The 23,058-nt window shown below is 47.3% G+C and overlaps 8 protein-coding genes across 8 annotated transcripts; 5 read left to right on the top strand and 3 right to left on the bottom strand.

Annotated features, from left to right (window-relative positions):
• Nucleotides 1–1,062: 1,062 nt before the first annotated feature.
• FOXG_13126 (uncharacterized protein) lies at nt 1,063–3,167 on the top strand. The gene is made up of 4 exons (XM_018393081.1): nt 1,063–1,287; nt 1,339–1,449; nt 1,509–1,687; nt 1,781–3,167. The coding sequence occupies exons 1-4, from the start codon at nt 1,192–1,194 to the stop codon at nt 2,892–2,894; spliced, it is 1,500 nt and encodes a 499-aa protein (XP_018252279.1). The 5' UTR covers nt 1,063–1,191; the 3' UTR covers nt 2,895–3,167.
• FOXG_13125 (uncharacterized protein) lies at nt 3,065–4,763 on the bottom strand. Its single transcript, XM_018393080.1, has one exon. It carries the CDS (start codon nt 4,243–4,245, stop codon nt 3,271–3,273), a length of 975 nt encoding a protein of 324 aa, XP_018252278.1. The 5' UTR covers nt 4,246–4,763; the 3' UTR covers nt 3,065–3,270.
• A 1,788-nt stretch (nt 4,764–6,551) lies between these two features.
• FOXG_13124 (uncharacterized protein) lies at nt 6,552–13,042 on the top strand (the record flags this gene model as incomplete). Its single annotated transcript, XM_018393079.1, has 13 exons — nt 6,552–7,335; nt 7,427–7,793; nt 7,817–8,639; nt 8,687–8,813; nt 8,859–9,081; nt 9,130–10,019; nt 10,069–10,214; nt 10,262–10,446; nt 10,486–10,605; nt 10,652–10,967; nt 11,021–11,834; nt 11,881–11,963; nt 12,023–13,042. 13 exons carry the CDS (start codon nt 6,552–6,554, stop codon nt 13,040–13,042), a joined length of 5,898 nt encoding a protein of 1,965 aa, XP_018252277.1.
• A 128-nt stretch (nt 13,043–13,170) lies between these two features.
• On the top strand, nt 13,171–13,776 carry FOXG_21085 (uncharacterized protein; the record flags this gene model as incomplete). Its single annotated transcript, XM_018401431.1, has 2 exons — nt 13,171–13,649; nt 13,692–13,776. 2 exons carry the CDS (start codon nt 13,171–13,173, stop codon nt 13,774–13,776), a joined length of 564 nt encoding a protein of 187 aa, XP_018252276.1.
• A 542-nt stretch (nt 13,777–14,318) lies between these two features.
• Nucleotides 14,319–15,791, top strand: FOXG_13123 (uncharacterized protein). Its single transcript, XM_018393078.1, has one exon. It carries the CDS (start codon nt 14,871–14,873, stop codon nt 15,459–15,461), a length of 591 nt encoding a protein of 196 aa, XP_018252275.1. The 5' UTR covers nt 14,319–14,870; the 3' UTR covers nt 15,462–15,791.
• Nucleotides 15,792–16,964: 1,173 nt separating this feature from the next.
• FOXG_13122 (uncharacterized protein) lies at nt 16,965–18,063 on the top strand (the record flags this gene model as incomplete). Its single annotated transcript, XM_018393077.1, has 3 exons — nt 16,965–16,989; nt 17,045–17,928; nt 17,992–18,063. 3 exons carry the CDS (start codon nt 16,965–16,967, stop codon nt 18,061–18,063), a joined length of 981 nt encoding a protein of 326 aa, XP_018252274.1.
• Nucleotides 18,064–18,702: 639 nt separating this feature from the next.
• FOXG_13121 (uncharacterized protein) lies at nt 18,703–20,080 on the bottom strand (the record flags this gene model as incomplete). Its single annotated transcript, XM_018393076.1, has 2 exons — nt 18,703–19,905; nt 20,009–20,080. 2 exons carry the CDS (start codon nt 20,078–20,080, stop codon nt 18,703–18,705), a joined length of 1,275 nt encoding a protein of 424 aa, XP_018252273.1.
• A 56-nt stretch (nt 20,081–20,136) lies between these two features.
• Nucleotides 20,137–22,567, bottom strand: FOXG_13120 (uncharacterized protein; the record flags this gene model as incomplete). Its single annotated transcript, XM_018393075.1, has 7 exons — nt 22,514–22,567; nt 22,332–22,461; nt 22,178–22,233; nt 22,009–22,122; nt 21,634–21,947; nt 20,686–21,572; nt 20,137–20,628 (listed from the first exon to the last, which is right to left on the bottom strand). Exons 1-7 carry the CDS (start codon nt 22,561–22,563, stop codon nt 20,137–20,139), a joined length of 2,043 nt encoding a protein of 680 aa, XP_018252272.1. The 5' UTR covers nt 22,564–22,567.
• Nucleotides 22,568–23,058: the final 491 nt, after the last annotated feature.

The following is a 23,058-nucleotide window of genomic DNA, read 5'->3' as shown; positions in this document are numbered from 1 at the left end:
TCGTATGGGCGGTAGCCTTTGTTGTGATGGGGTAATGGTCCAGCAAAAAATCGATATCGAGAACCTGTGAGCAGTTCTTGCATAGCTGCGAGATAGGAGGTGTGGACATAGCAAACCGATTTAGACGATAGGTTTACCAACAGGGTCATAGAGTCAGATTTGTTCTTCATGCTCTTTTCCTATCTCCAAACGATAAATCTGACATGTTGTGAAAGGAGTTCAGCGCCCCTCTTCTGATCCCTGTACGGAACGGGTGAATAGTCAGTCCGGGCATCGTGAAGGAATTTCTGCCAAGAGTGTCACTGCAACGTCAAGATTCGGCCGTATAGTGTTCAAGCCCTTCCAGTTTTCATACATAAGCTAAACTTCTATTCTTATATCCGAACAGAATCCGAAGCCATTAATCTTAGCAATTTCCTTCTAGAGTGAAGGACTTTTCACTTGAAGAAAACGCTATGCTTATACACCATCTCGCGTTGAATCGTGTAGCAGCAGGTGCAGACTGCTACTTCAAGATCAGTCTCGGCTTAGTATCTGCAGGCGGTCTCATCTCAGCCGCTGAGTAGGCACGAAGCTGAACATATTGATCGCAAATTACCGCCTCAATTGAATCATGATACAAAGGACTTCAATGTCAATATAAACGCACTCAGCTTGAGCCGGCGTTTACTGAATGCCGGGGTTGCGGGATTGCGGGGTAACACTAGATTCGGGGAAGACTAAAAGTGACCGAGTTGAAGGCGGCATTGTCTATCACCGTGGTCTGCCGCGTGTCTCGACGCTTATTCTATCATGTATTCTATCATGTATTCTATGCTGGGTAGAGTCAAAATGCGATATTATCTAGTATGAAAGAGATCTACTAAAAGTTGAGATAGATGTAGGAGAGAGCGGGAGCACAGGAACTTTAGGATGCCTTGGTCGAAGAGAACCGACTCAATTGTGAGAGCGGGACTCCACATCCCGATTGCTTCATGGCCATGAGGGGCCGAGTAGCCAATGGGCCACAGTTATTTAACCCCGCAAAGACCTCTGAGTTTCCTATTACTTAAGAAGATGAAAAGCGACGTTGAATTATAAATGCCTTCGCTTACTCGGTAATTGAAGTATCAACTGTATAAATCGAGAGCCTAGCCTTAGAATTCAATAGCAGTCTCGACTTTCTCACTTATAATCTTCCTACCTGTCGGCATGAGCGGCTTGTTTGATAACATTTCGGACTTCTCTCGAGAAGCTCTCCTCACAGTGCTCTCACTATCGTTATGTCTGCTTTATTTATCAATTAAAGTCAGTCGCCGTCTCTCCGCTCATATCACCGTCTAATCGAGAGCTTTGCAGATTATCCGTCGTTTACTCTTCAGTCCACTTCGACATGTCCCCGGGCCATCCTCTACCAAGCTCACTGGAGCAGCAGTTTGGCTGAGTACCATACAAGGCCGTCGCGTTTACGTATGTGCATCTTCAACCATCCCCTTCGAGCTTATGCTGATACAAGAACCGGAATACAGAAGCTGGAGGAACTACACAGGAAGTACGGTCCTATTGTACGAACTGGTCCGAATGAGGTATCAATCAGTAACTGGAGACACCTGCGCACCATCTATCTCAATACCAAGGGAATGATTAAAAACCCAGACTTCTATGAAGCTGCTACCTTTGTGGGTAAAGACAATATTTTCCAGATGATGTGAGTATAGTTTTCCTTTCTGTCACCTCCTCCTACGTTCTCCACTGGCTTCATATGGTAGGGCCTGATATCATATCTGACTTGATATAATAGAAATGTCCAACAACATGCTGCACGAAGAAAGATGAGCAGTCCCCCATACTCAATGCAGTCCGTTGTGCTGCTCGATCCCTTGATAAAAGGCAATGCCCAACGTCTCGCGCAACGGCTTAGAAGCGGCACATCATCTCCCGTCGATGCCTACACACTATGCGGTCTCTTCAGCCTTGAGGTAATATGCCAAGCTGGCTTCGCAAAAGACTTCTCCAACGACATCAATGGCGCAGCTGCTCTCAAACTACTCCAAGCAATGGATGGAAGCGCCCTTACGTTGCTCTTTGACGGCGCCCTTCCTTTTGTAGCCAGATTTGACGTCGGTACCAAATTGCCAGGCGCCATTGGTGACTCATATCGTAAACGAGATTACTGGCGGGAGAAGTCTTATGAGATGGTCGATCACTTTCTGGAGAAGAGTACGGATGATGAGAAGTATTTGCTTACGCCTCTTGCGACTGGGGTTGATGGATACCTGGGGCGCAAACTTACTCATGAAGAGCTTGTCGAGGAAGCTATGGGCTATATGTTTGCTGGCTCGGGTACTACATCGTCGACATTGACATACTTGCTGTACGAGCTCTCAAAGCCGGATAACGCCGCTATTCAGGAGCGATTGCGCACGGAAGTACTGGCAATACCTGATGATGATATTGTGGTCATCAGAAACAACGCATACATCAATGCAATCATCAAAGAAACCTTCCGCGCTCATCCAACAATCATCTCAACCCTACCTCGTCTACTTACCGAGCCTATGACGCTCGGCCAGTACACTCTCCCATCAGGCACGGTTGTCGGAATGCAGAATTGGCTTCACCACCACGATGCCTCAGTCTTCCCGGACCCAGAGAGATTCATCCCTGAGCGATGGCTCGCCGAGACTCCGGAGATGAAATCTGCTCTCACACCGTTTAGTCTTGGTAAGAGAAATTGTATCGGCCAGAATCTTGCGTGGCAGGAGCTTTATTGGGCTGTAAGCGAGGTCATGCGATCAGGTTTAAGGTTTAGAGTTGCGGAAGAAATGAAGGATTGGGAGATGGAGATGGAGGATCGGTTCAATATAGCTCCGCGCGGGAGAAGGCTCATGCTTACTGTTTCGCCGGTCGATTAGGAGCGGGTTATTGTCGGAAAATTGGGTGACTGAATGGAAATGGACGGTGATTGGCTTACTCTCGCTAAAATAACATGATGTTGAGCATTTTCGAGGTGCGCTAAGCGACCAGACTGTCTTTATCTTATGATAGTGAATACCATGGGTTTGGGACATGTGATACAGATCATAGTGGGTTCATGGCGATATTTGAGATTCATTTATGATCAATGATGAAGAATTATATTATACAGGCCGTGTATATCTAATCATGCATTTTGAACGCCAAATTCCCAGTAGACAAATAAAATATATGTTTGGTACAGTCTCCGAATCGCATTATCTCCGCATCAGGTATCATATCGCTTCCCCCAGTCTATCATTCTATTCACTTTCATTACGCCTTCTGCTTCGACACCGCCCTATATCGACTAGGCAACCCAACGTTACTCCTCTCCGCCGGCGGAATAGACTGCGCATACCCTCCGTAAGCCGGCAGCGCAGGCTTCACCGCCGGAGCCGCGTTACCACTCGTTCCCGGCCGTTGCGGAATGCTACCCCATGAATTATTAGACTGATGTTGCGCGCCAAACGTCATCGTCTGTATGAACTGCATCTGGTCCTGAATGCCTTGGGGTATTTGCTGATGTATTTGGCCAGAAGGCGTTTGCGGTCTCGATAATTGCTGCGGCATTGGCGCGCCATACGGTGAAGGCATGTATGGCGATGCACCCGTCAAAGCAAACGGGTTCTGTGGTGCTTGAAAGCTAGCACTCGGCGTTCCCCGCCGCGAAGCTTTAGCGCGCTCCTCGTTTGCAATAACACTGATTAAACCGCCCGTAAACATCGGCTTCTTCGTCTGGAATGGATCTTGAAACGGGTCTTGGAAAGGATCTTGAGGAAGATTCGTTGCGAAGGATGGTAAGCGCAGATGTGAACCGTTATCGGGCTTTCCCTGCGCCGAACCAGGTCTCATCATGTGTTGTTGCGCGGAAGCTCGGAGATTGGGGTTTGATCGAACACCTGCTAAGCGAGACATACGATCGCGTTGACTTCGAGCCTGCAGCATCGCCAGCGGCACGTCGTCGTCGCTATCATCGTCGGGGATGTTCATCCATGGGCCTTGTATAGAGGGAATGCGCGAGTGTTCTACTGATGGCGGGCCTTCGGTCGTCTTCATCATTTGTTGTCGGTACCCAGCGAGGTGAGCTTCTTGGCGTTTTCTTTGATCATTTTGCTTCTTTGGCTTGCCATCGTCGTCGGAATCGTAGTTGATGTTCTCTTCTTCGTCTGCGCTGTTCTCCTCCTCTTTTCGCTTTCGGTAGGCTTCCTGTGTCATGACACTAGGTGTTGGGGAAGTGCGGCCGGGCATTTTGGCGGTGTTTCGTGGAGATGATCTCTAGAGAATGAATGGATAGGATATGGTGGTCAGAGGTGGTAGCACCGACTTGCGGGGTATTACAAGGTCACCGCGAGTTGAAGGATAGAATGATAGAGAAAGCAGTATATTTTGAAGCGTTGCTGTCCTTTTTGTACAAAGTTAGTGACGGACATTGTCATAGAACTGCCGGGGCTTTGCTAGTCTACGGGGCTCATCCCTGCTTACAATCAGGTACTAGCGCCCCGTAGCTAACGTCAGATTGATGACCAAAGCGGGTATGGCTCCCTCCCTACGTCGTCCTCCCCCAATAATTCATGATGCAAAGCCGCAACCAGAAACCTGTGGCCGTCAAGAGGCTGGCTGTGTGTTTAAATAGTTTCTGCAGAAGCAACGTTGGACTTTTGCCTCACTTCCTTCGTGTTTGCATACGTACGTATTCTTTCTCGTTTTCTTTCGCTGACGGTCGGAATGTCCGGGTTCCGCTTAGCGCTTTGATGACATGCGTTTTTATGCTTCGGAGAGACCGTTACATAGCGCATTGAGGCTTAACTGGCCCGTCCCCCCCTTTTCTCTTTTTTCGTCCCAATTCAATTCTTGGGACTTTGGCTCCAGCCAGGGTTCGGATAATTTTAGAAACGCTGATAGTTTCAGCAGACTTCTCAGTTTGGTGATATTTTTCTTGACCTCTGCATTGTTCCGTGCAAATTTGATCTTGTGTATTTTAACCTCTGTCATCTCGATACTAAAGTTCCAATTCAACAGAGTTTTCACTTGTAAAGCTTATTGCAGAGAGAAGTGCATTTTCTCGTAAATGGACCAGGAGAAGTTGGGCCCAGAACTTTGCAGCTCGCGGGGCAAAACCTCGTATAGATAAAATCGGGCCAAGATATTTTCCGCTAATCAATTGGTGAGCCCTGCCCGCGATGGGGCCTCGGCTGTTATTTTAAGGCTGGGAATGACAAAGCAGGAATTCTCCTTTTCTACGCCAAGCTTTCTATTTATATCATCATCCAATATTTGGCGGAGATATCTATTTTGAACTCGCTTCATCTTGTTTTCCCGTTGAAATGCCTGCAAATATTTCTATCTTTATCATTGAGATTTGGACAACTCCATTTCCATTGGCATTCTAGCTTCGGTATAACTGCCGATCGCGACGTGGTGGAGGGTGAAATGACATGCTTCTCCAGATTACTGATAAGAGCTTATCCTTATCGCGATAACATCAAAATACCCTGTAGCAGCAAGGCTTGCCTTGTTCCTATAACTATTACAGCCATGCTACGCATCTCGTTTTTAGATTAGTGTTCTTTCTTATATTGGATTAATTAATTGATTATGTAAGGGATTTTTTCATAGTAGGAGTCACTATGTTGTTGCTATGATAGCAAGGAAGATAATGTTTTATTAATTCCTATGACCAGCCTTGCTGGTGTTTTCGAGCAGCCCTGAACATCCCGAGACTCTGCTTGCGATAATTTTAAGCAATTCAATCGCCTGATGACAAAGTATGTAGAGCCAGACAGATCATTCTTTTGTTACTCCAGGTCCAAAAAAGCCGCGGCGTTCATTAATCGATCGATGAGCGAGGGCGATCTGAGGGATGACAACGTATGCGCGGCCCGCAGCGGCACGACGCTTTAGTCTTCAGTAGCTAATTTAGCAGAACCCAAATCAGGCAATAATCTGTCTCCAACTATGAGCTGAAGTTGATCTTTTCTCCATCCACCATCTCGGACAGTGTTCCATCCGATTTTCTTTCCACTCGCAGTGTCATAACTTGTCGAATACAGCAATGAGCTGCCAGATTGACTTTTTGTTTTGCGACGTCTCTGCTGATGCGATATGCAGGAGATAATGTCCCTATCGTCTCAATTGGTTCGATTGACATCACCGCCAGCGATGATCGTCACCATTTAGAATGTCTCAGCTAAGCCCTGCCACAGCTAGTTCAAAGCGAGAAGTGACAGAAAAATGAAGCTTAATGCCCAATTGGGAAGAAGAACATCGAGATACTGAGGTGTCCTAGTCTTCAATGGTTTGGACTTGCATGCGAGACAGCACTAGGCCTGTTGATGAGCAGGTTTTGCGCACGTATTGATAGAGATTGCAATATCCAATGATTGATCGATCTTCAGTTTGCGACATTTGAGTCTAACTGTTTCAGCCAGCTATGGGATTGATTGCTTGTACTTATGGAGAGCTGGATCGCCAATTCTTTCGCGAGCGGTAGACCATAATCAATCTTCTAAGCTACTCAATCATCCCGAAACAGTTACAAGGCAGCAACTCTAGTCATGGCATCTCAATCGAGCTACGAATTTCCTCCAGAATGGGGCCTCGTTCCGCCCAACCCAGATCCGGATTTGGTCCTCCCCGGAGATGCCATTGAGAAAGAAATGGATCCAATTGAAATGCCTTCTCTCGATGTTCCCATCAGCCGCATCATAGGATCTACACCTCTTGCCTTTCGCCCCGACGTTGAGATCCCAGAACTGTCCGAGATTGACTCAGAGACCGATGAGCAGCCCGGCACCCCGCCCGATGCTGGTGCTAGCTTCGCGGGCTGGAACAGAACTGTCAAGTCCGATAATCCTCCTGTCCAGCGAGTTATAGTTATCGGAGGCGCTGTCGTACGCAATCTATGTCTTGTCATCCCAGATGAGGACATAAATGGCTTCGCCGACCTTCCCGTCCAGCCTATTCGAGCAAGCAAGGGGCAGCCTGCTCAACTGGTTGCCAAGATCTTGGATGATGAGACCGAAAAGCCTCCAATGCCTTTCCTTATTCTTCCCGATGAACGCCGAGGCGGCTCCGACATCAAAAGTGCCGACTCAACTGCCATGAATCTGTACGAGACTTGGAGCTTCTCGTTGTACAGCCCTGGCAAATCGACCTCGGGGCCCATTCCTTGGGCCCTTACTGCCCTCAAGGCAGGAGGAGCACTTGAGGAGAAGAAGGATGAGGAAAGCGAGAAGGAGAAGCTTGGGAGGTCTAAGATGGATGGATTTGTCTTGTCTGGAGATATAGATGACTTTTGGGGGATCAAGGGCTTGACTGCCAAGTTATACAAGTATAAAGGTAAGTGACTACATCTATCATGATTGCAGACGCCTCCTTCAACCGCGTTCATGTGAATTATACATTGGACACGAACCTGACTCACTATTAGGACCTGAGAAGGATGTCGTTGATGTGCCCGAGGAAACGGAAGATGAAGAGGATAAGAATCAAGATGACACCGACGAACCGAGTGGGAAGATGGTACCCTTGTCTACCGAACCAGACACGAAACAGTCAGATGACAAGGATGACAAGGATGATAAAGAGGAGGACAGTGAGGAGCACGATAAGGACGAACCCGCCAGAGAGAAGATCAAACTGGACACGGAAAGCTTCAGCCTCAAAGGCCAGCCTTTGGGGACACTGTTCCCCTCCATTAACGACTTCAACCTCAAGAACCTTCCCGTGGAGAACCTAGAGCTCACCTACTCTGAAGAGAAGAAGAACTTTCTCTCAAGCCCGGTCTGCGACTCGAAGTGGACGTCTTGTTCACGGATAGTCTTGCCTGGGCCGGTGATGCCTTGAAGAAACTCTTTGGACCCACTGACCCTCCTAAGTCTATTCATCTCAGTGCCCATTTGGCGGACACGCGCGACTGGTCAAAGAGGCCCAAGATTGAGAATCTCGTACTCCAAGGCTTCTTTCCACCTTTAGCTTTGAAGGTTTGGGATCTTTTGAACTCCAGGACGCTGGGTATTGAGATCACAGCCACCAAAGCGACCAAGAACAAGCCATCAAAAGAAAAACCCGAAGGCGATAAGCATGAAGATGGAAAGCCAAAGGGTGAGACTGATGGCGATCACGACACTGGCAGCGGAGAGAATGAGACAACCAAGCTTAGTAAGTTCCGCGCAACTGAACAGAGTCCGGATGATGGTGGTGGTGAGAATGAGGAGGGGGAGGACGATGAAGAAGGTTCCGACAACAAAGCGAAAGAGAAGAAGTCTTGGTTCTTTGGCTTTGCCTTTTTCGGAACCGTGCTAGTCACAAAAGTTCCCCATGTAAATGTCCCGTTGGATATGAACTACAGGATTGCGAGAGACTTTGTTGCCGCGGAAGAGGAAGATAAGAAAAAAAACGACAAAGAGGGTGATGAGGACGATAAGGCTGCTGAGGATGAAGGAGGAGGAGTAGCTGCGAATGACAAGTCAATCAAGACGATGGATGCAAGCCCTAAAGACGATGACAACAAGAGCGGAGAGAATGATCAGAAAGGCAAGGAGACCGACAAGAAGGAGGACGAGTCCAAACATAAGAGAAGTTGGAATTTGCTCATCAAACCGGACAAGTGGGAGAACATCTACGGTATTGAGAACGTTACGGTACGTCCAGAGGCTGCTTCCAAGGCGTTGCTAATAACGCGCGCCAGATGAAAGATGCGGAGCTCAAGGCATCATTTGAGGAGGGCGACTTTCGCAGCACGGTTAAGCTGGAACTGTCAGCGGAGCTGGAGCTAGGAGATGGAACCCTTAAAGTCAAAGGACAGATATCGCGAGGTATGTTTAAGATGCAATTAGATAGACAGCTGCTAACATATCTAGATGATAACTTTCTGGAGGCTGAGGTAGGTGACCTTACACTAACTGACATCAAGAAAATGCACGCACAGATCTCGGGACAGACGCTACCTGAGAAGGAGACGAAGAAGCCAGAGGACGAGAAAAAAGAGGACGAGAAGAAGACAGCTGGAGGTAATGAAATCACTTCCAAAGAGATGAAACTCAAGTTGTCGAGTAAGAAGTCGAGAGAAGAGAAGACTACTAGGTAAGCCCTTGAGCTCAACGGAAAAGTCACTTTCAACGAACATTCGAGCGCAGTCGGGAGCCTTACCTTCGCGAGTGAGGGAGTGACTGTCCAAGGTGGTATTTCAGACGTCAAGATCCCTGATACTGAGATCATGATTAAAAAAGCGGGCTTGGAGATCTTCTTTGGATTCAAGTCCAAGAAGAATGAGGAGAAGCCGGATGAGAAGAGTGGCAAGGACAAGAAGGACTCTAAGCCCACTGGCGAGAGCAAACCCGAGGTACTCGGCAAGGATCAAGATGGTGAGGTGGCAGAGAAGAGTCTGGTCAAGTCAAGTGATAAATCATCTGCCAAGACTCCATCTGAAAAGAAGGAGAAGGATCACAAGACGAAAAAAATCAAGAGAGGAAGCAGATTCGGCGTTCTAGGTGTGGTCGAAATCAACAAGGTCGCCATCAAGGTCGGACTTTACACTGAGCAGAAGAAAGACAAGGAGAAGAGGGAGTGGCTGGCATTCGGTGCTATTGAGAACGTCAGGTTGAGAGAGATCTGGAATGATATTCCAAAGGATAGCTTTCTTAACCTGGAATTGAGGAACATTGCACTTATCGCTTCACCTCATGAGAGGAAGAAGAAAAAGAAAGATGACAAGAAAGAAGATGAAGATGGTAATGAGAAGAAAAAGAAGAAAGATGGTGATAAAGAGAAGAGTGATGAGTTGAAGCCCAAGGCGATTACCAATGAGGTGTCAGATGGCGAAATCTGGATAAACAGCCTTGATGTGCTCAAAGTCGCTGAGGAGGAGAAGCCTGATAAGGATTTGAAGGAGGAAGAGAGAGATGAGGACAAAGACAAGAAAGAAGAGGATGAGGATGAGGATGAAGAGGAAGAAGCGAAGGAGCCAGACAACTGGGACGTCTTGGGAACGGTTGATGCGTACAACTATCCTGTTGTCAAAGGTAAGTACATATCCGATGCTTTAATTTGTCGAGTTAACATCTTGATTAGGCCTGCAGCTTTGTGCCACCATCCCCTCCTTCCCACAGCTTGAGGAACTCAACGGGAAGAAGAAGTTGGAAGGACTCACACTCGTCTTATCGATAACTTCGAACGGCAAAATCAGTGCTACTGTTTATCTCCCCGAGTCCTTCAAAGTAAGCCCCCAAGTATGCCCACGCTGGATCGTACTGATGTGTTTTAGTTGCAACTTTCGGATACTGCATACCTCCACAGCTTCGGTACTACTATCGCCATCAAGCCGTCTACGGGGCCAGAGTTGAACATCCACGCAACATTGACTTTGACCTTCAAAGACTCAGATCCTATTTCTGTGGAGGGAGTCATTGTTGGAAGCTTCAAGGGTGCAAGAGGAGAATTGGAAGTTTGGTGGCATGCTGTGATGATGCACTGCTAACGGCTTGGTAGGAAAATGTCTGATGATTCTAAATGGGTGAATCCATTTAATCTGAACAAGAACATGGTCTTTTCTCAGCTCGGGTTCGGAACAGGCTTTACATATGCGACTGTTCTCGTTACTGGACCAGAGTAAGTCCCGCGTTTACTGTTAGTCTAAAACCCTAACGGAACCTAGTGAAATTGCTCTCCGAGGACAAGTCGATATTGGAAAGTTCCGTGCGAAGCTCGACATGGGTCTACGTGTTACCAGCGCCGAGGCAGTCTTCCAACTTGAGATGCACAATCTTGATGCCATGGAAATTATCCAGCTCGCTGGCGTCCTCATTGATAACCAAGCAATGCAGCAGATGAAAGGTGCGGAGGACAAGCTAGTCTTCAAGGACCTTAAGCTATATGTCTCATCTGGTGCTGAGTTTTTGGGTCGCTATTACGATCGCGGTATTCAGGTGCAAGCAAGATGTGGTGCTTTGGCAAGAAAGGAGAGTTCGACGGTAGATTCGATGAAAATGGCGTTGTTATCAAAGCCGGCATTGACAATTTCAAGGTCGGCGGTCTTGAAATTACATCTACGCGAGAGGGCGTTGATCGGGCAACGATGGATATTGAGATGACCAAAGACAGGCAGAAGTTGTTCATTGACGGCAGGATCCGGTACTACAGCCTCGAGATCAGTGTGTTTCTTGACCTTGACATCCAAGAGCAGTACCTCAAAGTTGATATCAAGATCAAGCTGACCGAGAGCTTGCTGTTGAGCCTCAAAGCTGATGTCGTGGTAAAGAATCACAATTCTCTTGAAGGGGCCGAGATGAGCTTCGAGGCAATCTTGGAGACTGACATCTTGGGTGTTATCTTGCAAGGCATCACGAACGGTATTGACGCACTGCATAAACTAGCCGACAAGGCCATCGAAAATGCACGGAGCGACTTGACCACAAAACTCGCCCAGAAGAAAGCTGCCCTGAAAGCAATGAAGAGTGAGCTGGATAAGCTAGAAAAGAAGTGCACTGCAGAAGTCTTGCAGAAGCGGGATGAGATTGATAAAGAGAACGAGTTATTGAGGGGACTTCATGATGAGTTCGATAAGTACGCAGAGGCTTACCGAGAAGCAAAGGAGGCCAAGGAGAGAAATGAGAAGAAGATTGAAAAGCAGCGAAATTTGAGAGATGAGGCAAGAAGGCGGCTTGGCACCAAGAAGACAGAGATGAAGAAGAAGTATGATGATGAGATTAAGAAAGAAAAGGCGAAAAGGGATGCTATGGAGAGAGAGAAGAAGAGATTGATAGATAGTCGAGACGCGAGTTGGGGAGATGCATTGAGAAGCTACAGGGAGGCGGACAGAAGTTGGCAATGGTGGGGTCGTAAGTACTCGACCTTTGAGCCACCGACAAACTCTGACCTCGACAGGACTCGAAAAAACGCGGCATGATTGGAAGAGGAATTGCGAGTGGAACCTGAATCATTGTGCATGGTATGACAAGGCATATTGGGTACGTGCCATTTGGCCCTTCATACACGTACATGCATCAGCTTGTTAACACCTTCTCAGGTCGCCAAGCTCACAGAAGCCACGCTAGGTCTCGAAGAAGCGCATGCTCGAAAAGAAATCGACGCAGAACTCCGACACGCGGGAAAAGCCATAATGGACCTTCCAGCCTTCCGGAGCATCGAAGTGGCGATCAACGAAGCAGCCAGAAAGATCGACCAGTTTGGAAGAGCGCTCGATGGTTTCGTCAACAGAGGACTCGCGGCCTGGATCGAGGAGATGTTAAAGGATGAAAGAGAAGATATGAATCGTCAAATCAGACTGCTCGAAGCATTGGTAAGGAAGAGCGAGGAACTCGAGGCTGCTTACGAGCAAGCGAAGAAGGATCTTGACAAGACTGAGGAGAGACTCTCACCGAAACAAGAAGCTGCGAGGAAGAGGATTGCTGAGATTGAGGGAGAGATCAAGATGTTACCTGCGCAACATGAGTACATGAACAAGAAGAAGGATTACGAAAACATGGAGATACAAGTCAATCATCTCATCGCAACGCTGGATGATATTAAGAGGGTCATGAAAGAGGTATCTCAGATCAGCAAGGATGTTCTGAATACCTTGAAGAAGGGTATTCCGCGTGTCACAAAGATAATCGTCAGGGCAAGTAACATGACCTTTGCGGATGATAAGCCTTTGATGTTTGAGATTCAAGCCGTGTGGATGGATATACATGAGACGTTCCGTGTTGAGTGGGCGCCGAATCAGGGCATTTCGGTTCTTTACTCACAGGCTGCTGAGAAGTTGGCGACTTGGGGGCATGAGGACGAACCTCCTGCTCTCCCTGAGCCGGAGCCAGAGCCGACACCACAACCAGACCCCACGCCACAAGATCCAAAGCCTGAGCCTGAGCCTGAGCCTCATGTTCCAGATCATAAAGCGAAGATCCATCTAATTCACCGCGGCGCAAATAACGACGCAGATTGGCCATACTGGAGCACCTTTGATGGCCAGACTTGGAGCAAGGATTACAAGGTTTGGTCTTTTGGACTACATATCAGCGATGGTTTCTGCCTAGCTTCATTCTAGAAGAAGCTTTTCATTTCCATCTTAACCCCCAAAACCATAAGTCACAAGTGTTTTACGAATCATACGTATCAGGAGCATGGACAAGAGGAGCTGCCACGACTATTCCAAATACCGTAACCTCACCAGGGATGTGTGCCGTCACCTTCCAAGGCAAACTCTACCTCTTCCACCATGGACTTCCCCAAGAGAAACTTCAATACAATGTCTTCAACGGTCGAACATGGGAGGGCGACACTGATATCCACATCGACGACGTCACCGTGGGCTTTACCGCTGTTGTATTCAACGACAAGATATACCTGTTCTATCTCCCTAGATACGGCTTCAGCTCCCACAGGTATGCTTATGTTGCCTTTGACGGAAGGCGCTGGGAAAAGGCACATACCCTTGCTCGATATGCGACATCCGGTGTTACGGCAGCGGTTTATCAGAACAAGCTGTATCTGATGCATCGAGGATACGGCGAGGCTGACATTAAGAAACTGTGGTATAATGCCTTTGATGGGAAGCGTTGGATAACGCTTTCTAAGAAGACCGGAGCCATGCTTATACCGGACTGCGATGATATCGAGGGGGATATTTGTTCTGTTGTTTATGAGGATAAAATGTATGTGTTTTATAAGAAGTTGAGTAATTCGGGCGTATATAGACATGTATTCGATGGGAATAAGTGGGCTGGGGAACAGGTTGAGGGGGTTCAGACTGCGAAAGAGGTGGCTAGCGTTGTTCATTAGGGTGTTGGCCATTGGTATGTATTGATAGGGTAGTTCACTAAGAGTCTGTATTGCCAAAGATGACACCAGCGTTTTGAGGCTTTCATCTCCTGTTACTCGGTTCCGAACTAGGCTGCACAAATTGATTGTCTTCTCTAGATAATACTCAACATTACTTCTTAAGATATATTTTCCGTGCTCAAGGCTTAAGTGATGATCGTAAACACTGGATCATTATTCAGCTCATTCTTCTCGTGCTATACCGAAGCTCATCCATCGCCTGCCTGCAAGTGGTAATCGCCGAAGCAGTAGGCCAACAGATAACAGTCATTTTCTTCCGCAAATGTTACTGAGGCATTTTTATCTCAGAACCAGTAGTGTTCTGAATGACCTGGTAAAAGGAATACTATTTGCCGCATTACACCAACGGGTTGTGCCGCGTTGCCGGTCAAAGCGCTAGGTCGAAAGATTTGCCGCATAAACCGGCACTTTTCTTTCCGAGATAAACTTTATAATCAGGGCTGGATGCAGCCAGCGCTTAGGAGAGCCCAAACACCTGACCAATACTAGGGAAATTCGCCTGTCTTGTTAAGCTTATAGCGCGCTTGGCGGTAAACTCTTTTTCTACGATTAAGCGCATGTTTCCATATTTCAAGTGATAGCGACATGCGATGGGTTGGCTTTTGGAATGCAGGAGGATGAATTGTGGGAAAGGTTCTATATGCGTTGTTAGTCCTTACTAGAGCCAACAACCATCACATGCACCTTGTGAATTGTTCCGTTTCATCCGGTCCCCCACATGAAACCCTTGTTCAGTCCATTTATATACAACCAACAACCAACAACCAACGACTAGAGCCAACAACCAGCACGATCAAGTTTTTCAATCCTTCGAAAAGCCGAAATTGCAGGTCAAAGCAGCGAAAACGAGAGAGCCTTGGAAAACGAGCAACGAGCGACAGGAGAGTGCTTCCAAATATAAAAAGACCCTCTGATCCCTCAGTTACACATATTCTCTACACCCTTCCAACCAATACTATGGGAGATCTTCAGTTCTTGCTCCTCATCTTTATTCTAGACGCCGCCGCAGTTATCATACGCATATCATCAGGATCATGGTCAACCTCAGCAAAACTTGGGTTGCTTGCCTCGCATTTGGCTTTGTTGAACCGAGTCTTGGGTTCTATGACAAGTCAAGTCAGCGCGTAGGTTACAATCCTCTCGTCAAGCAATGGAACGGCGTAGACTCCAACCTCACGGCAACTTTGGACCTCGTTGATCCCGGCTACGTCTCTGTCTTTGAGAAGCGTCGCCACATCGACGTCACGGCGTGGGCTACGGTGGCCTTGGCTGCTGGCACTACCATCCTGGCTGCTGAGGCGGGCATAAATATCTACAAGCAGATCGCCGACATTATCAAGAGCAAGTCGAACCACAATTCTTGCTCCATGACGACTGGCACCGACTCGAACGGTCATATGATTGAGGGCTATGCGTACCTGGCGACTACCAGTGGCCATGATTGCAAGACTACGGCTGAGACGAAGACTATCCTGGCGGCGGTGAAGGACTGTGCTGATTGGCAGCATAAGCATGGAGCTATCATGGGCTGCTGTGTGCTGTCCCATGGTGGAACTTGGGAAGGTCATCTGCGCCTCACCTCTCAGCCTAACAAGTACCCAGCACATGCAGTCAACTGCGGTTAGGAAGCCAGTTGGGTTATTGTAGCTGAGTGGGCATAGTGTACCTTGCGTCTTGATGTTCTTTCTGGGTTTGGTGGAGAGTTTCTTAGGGAGGATGCGTACGCTGGATCATTCGCTTACTGGTTTCTATAGTAGTTAATCAACTTCAACATCATTTCCATTCTGTAGCTAAAACAAAGCAAGTTGCTAGCAAAACCAAGTTATCAAGGCAGAACAATCTTTTCCATCAGGAGCCAGTCCCCTCTTTTTCATCTTAAATACCTTCTTCAGGCTGCTATGCATCTAATCACTTGCCATAGGATTAAATAACTGCAGGGCCATAAAGCATTCTACTATTTATGCTTATAGTAGTAATTTTGCTAAATATTAAATTATCTATAATGCTCTTTATACTACTTCTCTTCTAGGAGATGGTTAGAGTGGATCCGGTTGGCATAGCGATTATATATTTTAAAAGAGGCAAGTATTGCAAGGAAGCAATGACAGGGAGATACTAGTCTTTTTAGATTTGCTTATTAAAGAATGGGTTATAGCGCTGATAAAGTTAATAAATAATCGCTAACCTCGTGGCTTTATATCTAACACAATGGATCTAAAGAGGGATACCCCGCATCTGTCATTCCAAACAGACAAGCCACAGTAGGAACTTTATTAACCAGTTAAATGTTAACGATGGATTGTATTCAGACGTGGTTCCGGATAACCGGCTAAGGTCATATTCATCTACATATCGCGAAAAGCCACATACTTACTAGCCCCTCTGGCAATCCAGACATAAACTGAACTATTCGTGATATATGTTGTGCATTCGCGTATACCTCCCTCCCATGTTTGCAATTGTGCTTCCTATAATAGAAGTATCAAGACATTTAAAATTTCTATTCATAATACGAAGAATATGTTCATGTACTATTGATAACCTCTAGTGTACAGCCTGTCTACCCAAGTCCTTTCACCTATCCAAGGGCTAGACAGTATTTCAAAACGTCTTGATTTTTCCCGCGTCTAATATGTATATAGTTCCACGTCCAAGTTTAATTATCCTCGCCTTCGGGTCTCCTCGGGCCTAGAGCTGTAATCATTGTCAAACTCGAATCTCTGGTGAATTTGGGGATTTGGACAATTCCAAACCTTGGGCCTATCACAGAGCAACATCAACACGGACCGTCCCCACAGCCATGCAAAAAGGCTTAGTTCTACTCGGACCGTGGGTGCGTCCCCGCCATCATGAGGAGAAAGATTCAGAGTCAATAGGGGAATTGCAAGTAGGCCGAGGAGGGATTCGAGAGGCTAGTGATGAAGTCGGTGGCTCACGTGAGCGGGCGAAGACGGGGTCATGCACTGAAATCTATGTTCATGGAGAAAATGATAAGAAGGATCAGCTTCGTGCCTTGGGAATCACTCAACGTCACCAGAGAAATAGCTTCGTGCTGTGTTTCGCACTCAATTGCCTGACTACTGCCTCTCCAAGGACACCTGCGTCGACAACGATCATCGTTTATAGCAATGGCGACAGATTTCGGTGTTATTGGTATGTTTTCAAACCTCAGAACATTTATAAACAAACAAGAACTTAATCCATCAAGGCCTTGGCATCATCGGCTATGGCATAGCCAGTAACCTCCGCAAGAAGATTCCCGCTTCCTCAACTCTTCAGGTTCTAGACCTCGATCAGGCCATTATCCAACGACTCATCAACGACTTCGGCAGCTATGGCAAGATCGAAGTCGCTTCCTCGCCAAAAGATCTTGTAAACAAAGTCGGCGCTGGAGTCGTCCTCTCCAGTCTTCCCGCAGGCCCCCATGTTCGCAAGGTCTATCTCGATCCCGAAAATGGTGTCATCGCAGCTACCAAGAACCCTGAGCGCCTGATGATTGACTGCAGTACCATTGAGATTGAGTTTACACAGGAGCTTGGCAAGACAATCATCGATGCTGGACTTGGTAGCTTTGTCGAAGCTACGGTATCAGGTGGAATGTGGGGTGCCAACGCAGGAACCCTATCCTTCATGGTCGGCCATCCCGAGCCAAACGCAGACGACAAAATAGGCCAGCGTATCTATGACACCTTATCCCTCGTTGGTATACCCAGCACAATCACATTCTGCGGCGGTCTTGGCATGGGTCAAGTTGCTAAGATAGCGCACAACTACATCACCCTCGCCAACAACCTGGTCGCAACGGAAGGAATGGCAATCGGGCTCAAATACGGAATCGACAAGAAAGCTCTCTTTAAGTGCATTAGAGAGGGAACTGCGAATTCTTGGGTGATGGGACTCGAGCAGCCGGTCCCTGGTCTTGTTCCTGAGGCCCCGTCTAGCAACAAGTATAAGAGAGCGTTTGCGCCGGCGCTCAGTGTGAAAGACCTTATTATTGGTATCGAGGCTGCGAAAAAGGTTGGCATTACGCCGACGGCGGGTGAAGCTGCTATCAAGGCGTTTAGAGAGGTTGATGCCGATCCGAGGACGCATGTAAGTGATATATCCATTTGCTCAATGACGCAGGAATAGAGAAGCTAACTTAACTCGTGCTAGGATCTGGACCATACTTCCCTTTGGCTACATGTTTACGGTAATCTAGATGAATGGGCACAGGAGAATCTTTAAGGTCAAGATTCTTCTAGATCTTCTGGATCTAAGCTCAGATAGCAGTGAGGCCGGGCATCACTTATATGCTGGAGTGAATAGCTTACTGAACAATTAAGCATGCCTTTCCAATGCTATTCCTTCACTAGTGATATTGGCTGAGCTGGTCCAGTAAACAAAGGACCGTGCTAATGGGAGGCGAGACAGACGTTAGAACAAGAAATTGCGCAAGGCTTATTCAATCCACTATTCAATCATCATTACAACGTAATTGCTTTTCAACATCATACAGGTATCCCACCAGGCCTTTCGGAGTTTGTAGGTTATATTATAACGCTTTTGTTCCATTGAAAGGCTTGGCATAATAGGATAATGCTTGTGTAGCTAAGTAGGCCTAAAATTTAACATTAGGGCGAAGAACTCTCTATATAGCTAATAAGTAACGAAGCTAAGGTATCTACAACGATAAGACATATACATAGCTTGTTTTACAGAAGGCTATTCTTGAATGATTATTCTCAAGATGAACTTTAGTATTTGCGATATGTTATTAAGTAAGTGATTAAATTTTGAACCTTTAAACTCTTTGCTAGCGTATGGAAGTAAGGTAGACTATATAGACTTAAGATTCTAGCAACTCTTAAGCTTCTTGACCAACTACTACTTAGAAGTAATATAAGCCAACGGTTCCCCTAGCATATCCATAACAATAGCCGTATAACCATTTCCAGGCTCAGTGCTAGGCGTGATTCTCCCATCTTCTTCCATCCTCGGAATATCAGCAATAAGCGGCTCCGTCCATTCACAAAACAAATCTACAGCGCGCAAACGATGGCTCGGGGTAGTAGTAGCCAACAGAACGTTCTGAGCCGTCGTTAAAGCAGAACCCCAGGTATCATCGCAGTTTATGACCATGTCGAGCGCAACAGCCGCATCGCGAATGAGCCGGGCCTTTGTAAGTCCACCGACACGAGATGGCTTGATGTTCACGCCTGTTATACCAGCTGCATGAGCTTCAAAGAGATCAGCTAACGTGACGATACTCTCGTCGAGTGTAATTGGTAGACCTGTGCGACGACCGAACTCCGCACAGTCGTGAAGTGTACGGCAGGGCTGCTCAACTCCAATAGCAATCTCTTGCCCGATGGTGCGGGCAAAACTCAATGCCTCGTCCAGAGTCCAGCCACCGTTTGCATCGACCCAGAGCACAACATGATCTGGTAAAGCAGCGCGAATAGCTCTAACCCGCTGCGCATCAACAAGGGGATTATCTCCAGCCTTGAGCTGCATCGTAGTCGCGCCCTTCCCGAACTCGTCTTTCGCCTGAGTCACAGCAGCTTCTGTCTCTCGGATGCCGATAACAGAAAAGGCCCTCGGTCTCTCGGTAAGATATCCGCCGAAAAGAATCGCGGTTGGCAAACCAAGAGACTTTCCGAGAATATCCCAGCAAGCCATATCAATGACCGCTTTTGCTGCATAAGCGCCCATCATCGCACGATTCATAACATCGTCGATAGCTGCAGGTGATCTCGGGTCCAGGCCCAAGAGTTGGGGACCGAGCTCTTGTATGGCTGCTAATTCACCGGTGAATGAACTTGGTAGATAGTCACTACCAAGAGGCGCAGTTTCGGCCCAACCCTCAAAGCCGTCGTTGGAACGGATCCTGACGACGAGGGACTTGTGGCCCTTAGCTAAGCGGCCGTGTGACATGGAGTATGTGCCGTATCGGTAGTCGGCATCGTAGCTAAACACTGTGATATCTTGGATATGCATCTTGGAACGATAAGCGGTGGCTGGAAAGAAGGCCGATGGGGACAGAAGAAGTTTGGCTTGCATACCCAAATCAAGCAGTCTCGGCACTCCCTATAAATGATTCAGATAGATGGCAGCGTAATTGAATGCACTGCAACTGCTGCAGCTGTGCGGGGACGGGGGGCGGCGCCGCGCTTATAGCGTGTTTCTTTACCAGAGTAGGGCTAGGTATCCGGTGCGCATCGGGTTTCGCAGCCGGGCACGGATCGCGTCCCGACATGAACATGGAGGCTTGCACAATCCACGCGGCAGCGACTGGATACAAGAACATTTGTGTTTATGCTATGAAATGTCGGCCATGTCGAGGTTCATCCAATCCGTAACTGCTCGTCCAAAATCCTCAGCTTGTAAGAGAAAGTTATCCTGATCTACCGTGCCACAGTCTGGTACATCCCCAAAAATACTAGATTCCTGCATTCTAGGCCTATTCCCGCTGGGAGTAGCGAGGTTAGCCAATGTCTCGTAAGGATCTTTGTCTTGGGGTGCATATGCCGAGATTTCTCTCAGCGATCCCTTGTGACCGGAAATACCTGCCGAGCCGACTATAGCGAAACCTCCGCCCGTGTCTTGCTCACTATGCTCAGTATCCGAGGTTATGATATCATCGTACATCGATTTATCGGAAGAGCTGTTGTCGTGCCCAGACTTCTCGTAGATCAGGATCTCCCAGAGTAGTTGCGCGTCTATGGACCATGATCGCTGATTGTCACCAGACCCGCCGCTAGTCGCTGGAACAGTGGTTATGCTATCTTGTAATTTACGGAGCTTCTGGGTCTGGATGAGTGTCAGCAAGGTTTTAGGACTTGATCTTATCTAAGGCCCGAGACTCACCATAGTGAAGACAACCGGCCAATTGGAACCCATATGGTCCAAGAACCGCATGCATTTGTCATAACCACGCTGTGCTTTTGTACGCAGCACACTATCCTCGACAAAGCTGTGCTGCAGATGGATCGTTGCAACTATGACAACCGCATGTGCTATCGTAGGGTCCGTTATCTCAAACTGCTGCTGTTCCAGCAAATCGAGGTAGCAGATAGTCCAGGCTGTATGTTTCGAGATAAGATCAAATGACTGATACATAAATGTCTGAGGGATCATATGCCGAAAGTTCTTCAGTCGGAGAGATAAGAGGAACGGATGATTTAGCAGAGTTGGTATAGCCGCGTGTATGAACTGGATAAATATCCACGGGCCCCAGTAATCTCGACGCTGCTGTAGTTCCTCCGGTGGAACTTCGCCGAAGTTATTGGTAGCAAAGCGGTAGACAAGGGGGAAGCGGCAGTCAAGCTCAAGGTTACGTAAATTGACGAGTGCATAGTCAGACTGTGGGTTCCAAGGTGGAGGGCTATCTGGTCCAATTCTCATCGCTGCATATGCCCTTGCCAAATGCCAGACCTTGGCAGCTTGTGACATGTATGCCAAAATACCTTGATTATCATTTGGTTCTGTTTGCAAGCTGGGCTCGCGTGATAATGAAAACCTTTCTGCACGGTGGTTGATAAGTTCCAGAAGATGATTGGCACTCTGGAGAGTCCCTTGAATATTAGCAGGTTTTGCAACATCTGGGATGGATCCCTGTAAGTTCTGCAGTAACGAGATAGCTTGAATGCATAGAGAATATTCGAAAGGATCTCCTAGACTTGAACCAAGGGGTAGTCCATTGGCAAAGTAATTCGCCATATCGAGGTCCAGGCCAGCTTGCATCACATATCCTTCTGTAATCCCATGTTTTAGAATTGTTGTTGAACGTGAGAGGGATTAGATAGCAAAGCTCACCCGAGAAGCTGATCATGCTGAGGAGACAGAGAGTCTGTAGCGTCGAAAGTCTTATCTTGCCATCGTGAATACGGTCCGTCACCAACTTCCGACATGACGCAGATAAAAGACATAGCGCGGCATTCTTGTCAGCGCTGATCTGTCCCGGAGGGAACCGATAAGTGAGCATTTTGACAGCAAGTTGTAGCTCCGTATCGCGATGCTTCAGAGTATCGAGGAAGTCCTCTTGTCGAAACATATGGACGGGTTGATTGTGACACCAAGTCTGGTAGAGTTGGCCTGCTCTGAGTAGTTCCTGATCTTCTGAGTTTGATCTATTCCATCTGATCAGCATGAGATATCAACAATCGATGATCTGTTTGGGAGCGATCTTACGGTTCAGAGATACGTTGCTCCTGTGCTGGCGTGATGGATTGAGGCTGTATGGTATTCGGAACGGAAGCGCCAACCTGTGATACCCCAGGGGATGTAGCGTTCGGGTTAAGATGACTCGTAGGAGTTATACCGTAAGCTTCTTTCACACCATGCAACGGAATTCATTTACCTAAGTGTTTGTAATATCTGGTCCATTTTATTTTCCAGCGTATCAATGCGGTCATTCTACACCAATCATCAACATATGCAGCGAAGAGTTATTCAGGACAGTCGTTTGGAAGTCCCCCGGCATAACTTCTACGCGCGCAAGTCCATATACTTACAATTCCCGAAATCTGATTCTGAATCTCTTGTGGAGAAAAGGTCTCGACGGCCTTGTACTCGCAAGCTTGCCCTAGACGCTGACAGAACGAGCATATCGGACGCTCTCCAGGGCATTTAACCTTCTTACGTCTATGCATGGATTTAGTACAGGACAGCTAATTGATATTGAGCAGTAACATACCTACAAGGGGCGCAAGCGCGATGGGTCCTTCTCAGCCCGGTGTCTTCCATTTTGGTACGCAACTGGTATCTGGATGGGTGAGAAATATAGGAAGAGCGAGAGGGGTTTAGCCACAACGGATCGTGCAATCCGCTCACGTGACTGTTTTCTCTTGTCGTTATCATGACGGCAGGTCGCTCCGACTGAAAGACTTTTAGGGAAGAGTACCATGAGATCTAATCACCTATTCTGCTTTTTTTATACTGAGCATACTTTATCAATTCAATGCGGCTTCTTTAATCTCTTTTAGTAGTGAACTTCATAATGAGTTTGCTAAAGATAATTAAGCGGCTTCAAATTCTGTGCTAATTATTCTATCATTGTATAGTCTTACTATCTAAGTAACTATACTTATTGGTTTTCAGCGTATATCTTACTTTGGACCTTGACTTCCATTATCTATACTTGTGAGACCGGCATTCCATAAAAGCAGTGAACAGGCGAAGTCATTCCAGCATTCATATTTGTTACAGCAATTTTGCCGAGTGATAAGCTCCCTCTAGCGC

The sequence above is a fragment of the Fusarium oxysporum genome, chromosome 12, assembly GCF_000149955.1.
Source record: "Fusarium oxysporum f. sp. lycopersici 4287 chromosome 12, whole genome shotgun sequence".
In the NCBI taxonomy this organism is placed as follows: Eukaryota; Fungi; Ascomycota; class Sordariomycetes; order Hypocreales; family Nectriaceae; genus Fusarium; species Fusarium oxysporum.
The sequence above is the reverse complement of the archived record's forward strand: the minus strand, read 5'-3'. Positions and strand labels throughout refer to the sequence as shown.